This window comes from Tasmannia lanceolata, unplaced genomic scaffold, assembly GCF_043159265.1.
Source record: "Tasmannia lanceolata isolate RefF3 unplaced genomic scaffold, GAP_Taslan_0.1 ptg000020l, whole genome shotgun sequence".
Classification (NCBI taxonomy): domain Eukaryota; kingdom Viridiplantae; phylum Streptophyta; class Magnoliopsida; order Canellales; family Winteraceae; genus Tasmannia; species Tasmannia lanceolata.
Window position 1 is genome coordinate 30,831,888 of NW_027518697.1, and position 10,297 is coordinate 30,842,184.

Below are 10,297 nucleotides of genomic sequence, written 5' to 3' on the forward strand. Positions count from 1 at the left end.
ATTCTGGAAGTTCGAGTTGTCCCCGAGCCCCATTGATATCCTCCATTCAATTGCCCTGACCTTCTCTTTTATTTTTGCAAAAATTAGAAAAGCCCACAAAAACGCCCATGAGTTTTGGTATTGGCCCCCTTTATTTGCACTCCTAAGCTCCAAATGCTTGAATGAACCTCATTTTGATATTTTCACTAACTCATCTTTGTACATTTGTGTGTAAGGAATTACCCAAAAGGTTGTCAACCCTTTCAAAAGTGTCACTGCAAATTTGCAGTGAAAACGGACAAAAAATGCTAGAAAGGACAAGTTGAGTTTGTGCTGTTATCAAAACTGGGTTTGGGCCAATATCAATTCCTAAATGAAACAGAAATGAGAGTGAATTTAGAAAACATGGGTGTGCTGATATCAACAACCGTTTCATTTGAAGAGACAAGCTAGGTTTGTGCAATAATCAATACGGGGAAATGAGTTGGTGCAACAGTCAAACTACGGGTGTGCTAATATCACTTTGAAAGGAAGTGTATTACTCCCCCCTATTCTTACCCAGACTACCATTTTGCAAATAGCCATGTTGAACACATTTAAAGGGGGCTGTCCATGGAGAGAGAGAGAGAGAGAGAGAGAGAGAGAGAGAGGAGAGAGAGAGAGAGAGTATTTCATTGGTTTTTTAAGGGGCCATTTCTACATCAGACATCTCCCCTAAAATGGAAAAATACTCTACCAAATACACTTGAAGGGCTGTCCCTGGAAAAGGAAGGGGTCGAATTTATCATATCCCTTTTAATTCCCCATTCTCTTACCCAGCCACGCCATGGGATAAAGGAGTAGTTATGGACCCATTAGAAGGGAGCTGCCTATAGGAAATCTGGGGGTGTGAATATATCATTGCCCTTTATAATCACTCGAATGAGGGTTTCCAAAGTGGGTGGTTCCCATTTTCAGAGAGAAAAGGAACCCTAGCTGCAAACCACCGCCATCTTCTTCTTCAATTGGCTGAGGAAAAATCAGGGAAGGAGCTTGAGGAATTTGCGCCCCCACCATTGCCGCTCAACCCCACCTTGTCTCCGACCCAAACCAATCTCAACCTCCATCTCCACCTTCTTCTACCTTTGGCCTCCATCAGCCAACAACACTACCATCTCCATTGATTCCGGCAACTTTGCCGGAATCCGACCAAACCCCCTCAAATCTGAATTCATTCCCCCTTCCCCTTACCTAGACACCCATATAGGGTAAAAGAATAGTAATAAATTACACTAGCAGAGGGCAGTCCAAGTAAGAAAGGGGAGGTCGGAATATCATTTTCCTTCATATACCCAAACGATTAGGGCTTCTAAAACGGGGGGAGTCTTCTCATTCGACTAGAGGGAGGAGAGACTTGCACAGAGAGAAGGGAAGGAGCCACTGTCCCCAACACCGTCCCCATCTCCGACCAGCCATCTCCACCCCCATCGACCACCTTTCCCCCCTCTATCTCCATTTTCATCATCTCATCTGCCCCTTTTCTTCCATTTATCACCATCATCCAAACCCACTTCATCTTTTCCGGTGACATTCGCCGGAATCCGGCAAGCTCCTTTAAATCCGACCTCACTCTTGAACCCATTTTTCATCTTCTCAATACCATTACCACCACCATCAAACCCTCTTCCATTTCACCCTTAACACCACCTCACCATCAGACCTTTCATTCTTCCGCCATCTCCACCACCTCTCTCTCTCTCTCTCTCTCTCTCTCTCTCTCTCTCTCTCTCTCATTTCTAAGATTTTGAGGGGGGTTTGCAAGAGATAGCTGCTAAGGTTCTGGGAGAGTGAAAAAAGAAGAAGGGGTTTTCTTTGTTGTCGAGAGGAGAAGAGATTAGAGAGAAAAGGAAGAAGTAACGGTTTCTCCCCCTTACTTTAGTATTTATATATAAAGAGAACATACAAAGACCACTATGCCCTTACGCTATGCAATACACCTTCTAACACTCCCCCTCAAGCTGGAATGTATATATTGTACATTCCAAGCTTGTTACATATGTCACTCAATTTTGTATAGCTTAAGGGCTTTGTGAACACATCTGCTAACTGATCAGCAGATCTCGTGAAAGAAACATGAATCTCGCCTCTTTGTATCCTTTGGCGAATGAAGTGGCAATCAACCTCTATATGCTTGGTTCTCTCATGAAAGACCGGATTGGCAGTTATATGAATTGCAGCTTGATTGTCACAATACAGCTGAGCTGGAGCAGATGAAGAGAAACCAATCTCTGAAAGGAGAGAACATAACCAAATAAGCTCCCCGCTGGTATGAGACATAGCACGATACTCTGATTCGGCACTCGACTTGGAGACTATGTCCTGCTTCTTACTTTTCCACGACACTAGATTGCCACCAACAAAGGTGCAATATCCAGTGGTAGATCTCCTATCTGCTGGAGATCCTGCCCAGTCTGCATCACAGAAGCCTTCTACCCGGGTATGACCATGCTTCTTGAATACGAGTCCTTTCCCTGGTGCTTCTTTCAAGTAGCGAAGAATCTGAATCACTGCTGTCCAGTGAGAAGTACGGGGTGAGCTCATATGTTGGCTGACTCAGCCAACAACAAATGATATATCTGGACGAGTGACTGTAAGATATATGAGCTTACCCACCAGCCTCCTATATTTGCCAGGGTGATCTAATAAATCTCCTTCTTCTGGAAGAAGTTTCCCATTTGGGTCCATGGGAGCAGACACAGGTTTCACTCCAAGGTGACCTGTCTCCTCAAGAAGATCTAGTACATATTTCCTCTGTGAGAGGGAGAGACCTCTAGTAGAATATGCAACCTCAATGCCAAGAAAGTATCTGAGACGACCCAAATCTTTGGTTGAAAACTCGTTCTGCTAGAAGGTTTTCAACCTGCGTATCCCCTCTGAATCACTGCCTGTAATGATGATGTCATCGACATATACTATCAATAGCACACAACCAGTAGTGGAATGAGAACTGAAGACGGAGTGATCAACTGCATTGCTTCATGCCATAGTGCATGATAGCATCACTGAATCGTCCAAACCAGGCTCTAGGAGATTGCTTGAGACCGTATATAAACTTCTGCAACCGACATACTGAGGAGGACATCGCCCCCTGAGCAACATACCCAGGAGGTTGCTCCATATACACCTCCTCAGTAAGCTCACCATATAAAAAGGCATTCTTGACATCTAACTGATGCAGAGGCCAGTCATGTGTAACTGCAAGAGATAGAAGAACACGAACAGACGGAATCTAAGCGACCGGCGAAAAAGTCTCTAAATAATCAACACCAAAGGTCTGAGTATAGCCTTTTGCCACCAACTGCGCCTTAAGGCGCTCAATAGTACCGTCAGGTAAGTGTTTGACAGCATAAACCCAGCGGCAACCAACTGGTCGAGCCCCAGGAGGAAGAGGAACTAACTCCCATGTCTTATTGGCCTGGAGTGCCTCCATCTCAAGATCCATGGCCGCACGCCATCCCGAATGATCAAGTGCAGCTGGTAAAGACTGTGGCAAAGAAACAGAGGACAAAGAGGAAACAAAACTCCGAAACATCGGGGTGAGAGAATCATATGAAATAACATAGGAAATAGGGTGAGCAGTACTGTGAGAACGAGTACGAGAAGCAATGGGAGAATCTGAAGGAGTAGGAGAGAGAGGTACCTGAGATGTGGGGGGTGTGATCTCAGGCTGCAAGGACGATGGCGCAGGCAGAGGAGGATGAGCTGTAGATCTTGGCCGACGAGGATGAGCTGTAGATCTCGGCTGACGAGGATATGTCTGCGGAGGAGCGGGAGGAGGAGCCTCAGTAGCCTCAGGAGCCTGTAGTGAAGAGATCACAAACAGGAATAGTCTCATGAACTAATACAGGAGGGGATAGGAGAGGAGCCGGAAGGGTGGGGAGGGGAAGAGGAAGGTCCGAGTCAGGAACTGTGGAAGGAGTCTCATGAGAAGATACAAAGTAGGACTCAGACTCGAAGAATGTGACATCGGCAGACACAAAAGACCGACACAGGCGAGGACTGTAACAGTGATAACCTTTCTGGGTACGGGAGTACCCAAGAAAGATGCATCGTTCAGCCCGAGGGTCTATCTTATCAAAGCCAGGACCAAGGTGGTGAACAAAACACACACACCAAAAGACCCTAGGGGTGATAGGAAAGGGGTCATGACCAGGGTATAACACATCAAAGGGGGAAGAGCCACCAAGAACCGAGGATGGCAGCCGGTTGGCAAGGTGGCATGCAGTAAGAACAGCATCACCCCAATAGCTCTTGGGAACTCGCATCTTAATAAGAAGAGAACGAGCCCCATCAAGTAAAGAGCGCATCTTCCTTTCAGCCACACCATTCTGCTGAGAGGTGTGAGCACAGGAAGATTGGTGGAGAATACCCCGACTGGAAAGAAAATCCTGGAACCCATGGGTAGTAGAGAAATATTCTCTAGCATTATCTGTGCGCAAGCATTTGAGGGTACAATCAAACTAATTTGTAACCTCAGAATGAAAAGTACGAAAAGCAGAGAAAACCTCAGAACAATCGTGAAGCAAATACAGCCAAGTCATGCGAGAATAGTCATCAATGAAAACAAAAAAATATCTATATCCAAAAATAGAAGGAGTTCTCAGGGGACCCCATACATTAGAGTGCACTAAAGCAAAAGGGTGCAAGGCCCGACTAACAAGCCTAGAGGGAAAAGACACACGGTGGTATTTTCCAAGTTCACAGGCCTCGCACTGAAAAGACTGAATAGGAACAGAAACTATAGAGGTGCGCCGTAAGCGCTCAATGCATGGATGACCAAGGCGGCAGTGCCACTGGTAGGCGTCGACAGAACTGTGTAAAATGGTACGGGGGGACCTCCATCCAGACGATACAACCCATCTACCTCACGTCCTTTACCAATCGTCCTCCCAGTAGCAAGATCCTGTAATAAGCAATAAGATGGATAAAATGAGACATAGCAGTTAAGATATTTAGTGAGCTGACTAACTGAAAGTAAGTTAAAGGGAGACTGGGGAACACAAAGCACATAGGAGAGGGTAAGACCAGGGTAGGGAGAGGTACTCCCTGTACCAGAAATGGGAGTAGTACGGCCATCAACGAGGGTCATAGACTCAGAGGAAAGAGGGTGAAAAGACCTGAGTGATGATAGAGTGCCTGTCACATGGTTCGAGGCTCCCGAATCAATGATCCAGGAGCTCGAGCTACTGAGAAGAGAGGCAGGAGTGCTACCTGGCTGTGCAAAGCCAGCACTGGAAGGATGGGCGGCCAAGTGTAGGCGCTGTAGCTCATCATAGTCGGCCTGAGTGAAAGACGGTACAGCTGGGCTGGAGCCGAAGGAAGATGCTCGAGGATCAGAGTCTTCCAGAGTAGAAAGGTGCGCTGATCGCCCGAACTGAGAGGGCGGCGGGGGACGACGCTCAGGATGTAGCACATAACAGGTCTCATCACGGTGGCCCTCGCGCCGGCAATGTGTACAATATGGACGAGGTCGGCCACCATATCCCCTGCCACTAGAGAAATCCGTACCCATGGTACGTCCGCCACGGCTAGAGTCACGGCCACGGCCTCGGCCAAACATCCCACCACCACGGGCAGGACGATCTCCTACTGCATATGCCGCGGTAGCATGATCATAAAAAACAGCAGGAGTAAGAGAAGCTCCACCTAGACACTGTTGTGCCCGCTGATAGACCTCCTAGAGGGAAGGCAGAGTGCCAGAACCATAAATCTGCTGGCGAAAAAATATCGAGCGGCGACGGCTAAGTCTGTCGTCAAGGGCATAAAAATATCGAGCTGCTGACAGTGAGAGACGAACTGACCATAGTATGTAGAAAGAGGGGTGTCACCACGCCGAAGATGCATCCACTCAGAATATGTGGCACTAATACGGGAGAGGTTACCGACGCCTGAAAACATAACCGCAGTATGATCCCAAATCCTCTTTGCAGTCGGAAGCTGCATCATAGTCCTTGAAATCTGCGTGATCATACTCTGCCAGAGTAAACTACGGATATGAGCATCATCCGTTTTCCACTGCTCATAAGTGGGATCCAAAACCGCAGGAGGGTCACAACGAATGATGTAGACCTTCCTTTTGGGAATGAGATAAACTTCCACCGCCACTTTCCAATTCATATAATTGGAACCATCAAGCTTGACCGTGGTCATCGGGAGGAAGGAGGCATCACCCGATGAAGTGGAAATAGGGGTGGAAGAAGAAGATGTTTGCCCGAGAGAGGGATTGTCTACAATAGGAGGATCCATAAAAGGAACGAAGGCGAACTAGACAGCACACGACATCAAAGTAAGGGACAAGAGAAATGAGAAGGCCTCTAGGGTAAATCATGATTTAGCTGACAACCAAGCAAGAGTAAGGGTCATCGATCAGATCTGAAGGAATGCACGACTGCGACAGACGCCGAAACCTAATCTAGGAGACAGGTCCTAATCTGAGAATAAATACAACACATACACGTACATATATACATACATATCCTAACCAGGGGCACCGGCCCTAACCTGATCTAGCGGAGCCAAGAAAATCTTGACTCAAAAGTGCTTGTGAGTGTACTAGATAACGCGACGGGTAACCACAGTGTGACTTACCCTTCTACACTACATGGGTAGGCTGACTTCTATCCTAGGCTCACATATGCTGGTCGCACATGTTCGTCCTATATGAGTACATATATATAGTGTCTTAGCAAGGGTTCCCTAATTTTGGTTCTAAAGGGAGCAACTAATATATACATACATAATATAATGAAGTAAAAGTAGGGCCCAGGCATCTCTGCAGGGTACTATGCTTATGACCATACCCTTGATGTATAACGCCAGCACACCCAGCATTATACAAAGTATGTTCATTGCTCATCGGCTGCTGTAGAACACCAGCACACCCAGTGTCTACGGCTGCAGCTCCGGCGCATAGCTCGGAAATAGATACAACGGTTCCCTCAAGGTCATAATTACCCATCTGGTACGCGTCATATCTATTCCCTGAGGCCAATAATGAAAATAATGAAAGAAATAAAGAATATGACAATGCATGATGTGCAGTGTGTGAATCCCTTGTTTTATTTACGCACCTACTTGGTGCCCCTGGATTTCTAACGATAAAGTTCCCATTTAACTTGGTTTTGACCCAAATTTCTTCAAAATTAATTAAAATGGCATTTTTACAGAGTTAGGCAATGTTTCAAACGTTCCCCAGCAGAGTCGCCAATCTGTGGAACCCGATCCGAGAGAGGCGGGGGGACGTGCCCCCACGCAAGTCTCAGGATCATCCACGTGAAGGAGAGCTCCACCAAGGAACCCTCGAAAGAGTGCCCCTCACTGCATGATCGGCGATGTAAAGTGAGATACCTCTCGATTCGGAGACCAGCCCGGATTCGAGACGCACCTTAAACAAAGAAAGAGTCGCCATCCAAGGAAGTAGGCCCTGGATCCCATGTTGTGCTCTGTCGCAACAGATAACCAGAGATACAAAAGGTCCGTGCCTGATGACGAATGGGGAAGAGGTTAGGCGCCCCCAATTCGCCCAAGTGCAAGCACCTGGTCTCTTATGCCATTTATTATTAACTTTGAAGAGTTTTGGGCAAAAATCATGTGAAATGGGAACAATCATCCCCGAGAAAACGTCTATCTAAGCATGCATGACCCGGGGATGGGCAAAGAAAGTGAACATCCAAATCCTAACTCATCGCATCTAATCATAACTCATCACATCTAAGAAAGCAATAAACAATCGCATGCATAACTACAGCTAAGCAGATAATGACAGATATAATGAGATAAGGAAAGCAAATATCTAAGTTTAGACAGATAATCAAGCTAAGACGAATGAATAAATGCTATAGCTAAGCAATCAAAGCAGTAAAGTAAACATACTAACATGCAAGCCTATGCAAGAGATAAGACTAAGAAAATGGCAGTCGATCGCACGCTAAAAGAACAAACAAACTAGAATGCATGAGAAATCTATGATAATCACACAGCAAGCTAAAAAGTATAAGAAAATAAAGAAATCGGAAAATCAACGGCATGTGAGAATAAAAAAATGCTAGGGAAAAGAAGATGGAACACACGATAGGCTCGGATGGCGATTCAAAAGGAATCAAGCCCAGCGATCCTAATCTGCTGAAGATCGGACAAGTCTCGCGATCGTCATGACCTATCGTTGGGCTCAACGAGGACAATCCCTGTAAAAGGGCCACGCTACGTCATCGCCCGTCCCAAAACCCGATAAAACGTCAGAAAACCGATGGAAACCGGAAAATCATGATGAAAACCGGAAATGGAATGAAAGAGGGCTCCGAGTGACCTGGCAGTCACCATCCTTGCTCATTTTTGCTTTTGTTTTGAAATGTTTGAAAATCTTTATTAAAAAGGTTTGACTGAACTTGGGTGGACGAAAAGATGAGAAATATTTGTAAAATGGTGATTTAAAAAAATGGTGACTGGACTCAGGATGCCAGCAGCACGCCTGAGCTGCCTACGTACCCCTCAGCTAGGGATCAAGCCATCCGTAGTTCGGACCTGACTACTCCTAATGACTCGAGATTTTTGAGATTTTTGATTTTTAGATGCTTTTGAAGTGTTTTTGAATTTTTGACACAAGAGGACAAAATCCTATCACCATAAGGGTAGGATAGACTCCTGATGTCCCGCAAAGGTTGGACAGCATCCTATGCTTTGCGGGGGAATTTGACAGAATCACGACTCTGCAAGGGTTGGACAGCATCCTATACCTTGCAAGAGCGGATAAAATTTACGCGACTTGATGAGAGGATGGACAGAATCCTAACCCCTATGATGATAGGACAGACTCCTGAAAGACTAAAGGACTGACTCCTATGCTGAAAACGGACTCTGGAAGATGGAAAGGCGGAATCCCAAACTTTATGAAGGGATATGACAGAATCCTAAACTCTACAAGGGTAGGACAGGCTCCCCAAACCCTAGGACGGTAGGACAGACCCCTAAACTCTCTACGACTGACTCTATAGAGAAAGGAATCCCTTAACCTGCGAAGACTCTAAGGCAGGAAGGGAAGGGGTTGGCTCAAGATACATTCCGTCATAGCCTCCGCCGGGGAAGTTTTTCGAAAATCGACGAAGATATCGAATGCTGACGACAATCTCAAACTCCCCTGAAGACTCCAAAAACAAAAGGAAACTCTAGAAGACGAAACCCAAGCATCAACACAAACCCCAAAAGAATGAGTGAAAAGGGAAGGGCAGGCTCCGAGATTCCTACGATTCAATTAGAAGTACACAAAGAAAGCCCAATTAGCAGGGAGAAGAAAAATGGTCTTAGGGTATCACCACACAACCGGCTAGTCAGACAAAATGACCAAGAATTACCGATGCCCTGATATCATTAACAGGTGGCAAGGATAATCAAAGAGTAATACAACTAAATTCGATTTGTAAGCACAGAGGTATCCAAAAACAAGTTAGAATTGCAGAGTGCATTAAAAAACCAAGACCAACTTGCGAGGACCGAGCAGTCCCAAATTAGTTTGTAATCAAAGTATAATACAATTGAAGTTTATTTGCAAACCCCAATCATAGCCCATTCCATCTGCAATTTCAGGGCATTCAAATATATATATCAAAGCCACAACTAAAGAGGACCGACGATCACAATCATTACCCGATGCTCAGGGCCAAAATAGATGCAATAGACACCATTCAATCGAAAGAAACGAAGCAAGGATAAACATCTAGTGCGATCAATATTAGCAATAAATGGAAATGTTACCCGAGCTGTTAGAGGAGGAGGAATGACATACCTGAAGATCGCTACGAACCCAGGTCTGATGGCGGGATGCCAAAATGGGATGATCGGTGGAAATGGGTGCGATTGGCGGACGGGCAGAGGCCGGCTGGAGGAGACGAAGTTGGGGGTCGAGCTCCCCCTCCTCTCTCTCTCTCTCTCTCTCTCTCTCTCTCTCTCTCTCTCTCTTTTCCTTTCGCGACAGATATCGCAAAATCCGAGAGGGAGGTGCGGAGAAGACTTGGAAAAAAAGGGGGTTTGGAGAGCTCCCTCTCTCTCTCTCTCTTTCTCTCTCTCTTTCTCTCTCTCTCTTTTTTATTTTTCTTTTGCGACAAATATCGCAAAAAACAGAGAGGGATGTGCGGTGGCTGGTGGAGAAAAATAAAAGGGTTTAGAGAGGTGATCGGAGGAGGTGGTGGTGGCTGGCAGTGGAGAGAGGTTTGGGTGCTGTCGCGGCTTGGAGGTGGGCGGCTGTGAAGGAGGTGGTGGTGGCTGGTGGAGAAAAATAAAAAATAAA

General features: G+C 46.1%; 1 protein-coding gene across 1 annotated transcript; it reads right to left on the reverse strand.

Moving 5' to 3' along the window:
• Positions 1-3,247: 3,247 nt before the first annotated feature.
• On the reverse strand, positions 3,248-6,264 carry LOC143853955 (uncharacterized). The gene is made up of 5 exons (XM_077363650.1): positions 5,812-6,264; positions 5,027-5,695; positions 4,796-4,921; positions 3,864-4,478; positions 3,248-3,817 (listed from the first exon to the last, which is right to left on the reverse strand). The coding sequence occupies exons 1-5, from the start codon at positions 6,262-6,264 to the stop codon at positions 3,248-3,250; spliced, it is 2,433 nt and encodes an 810-aa protein (XP_077219765.1).
• Between the last annotated feature and the right edge of the window lie 4,033 nt (positions 6,265-10,297).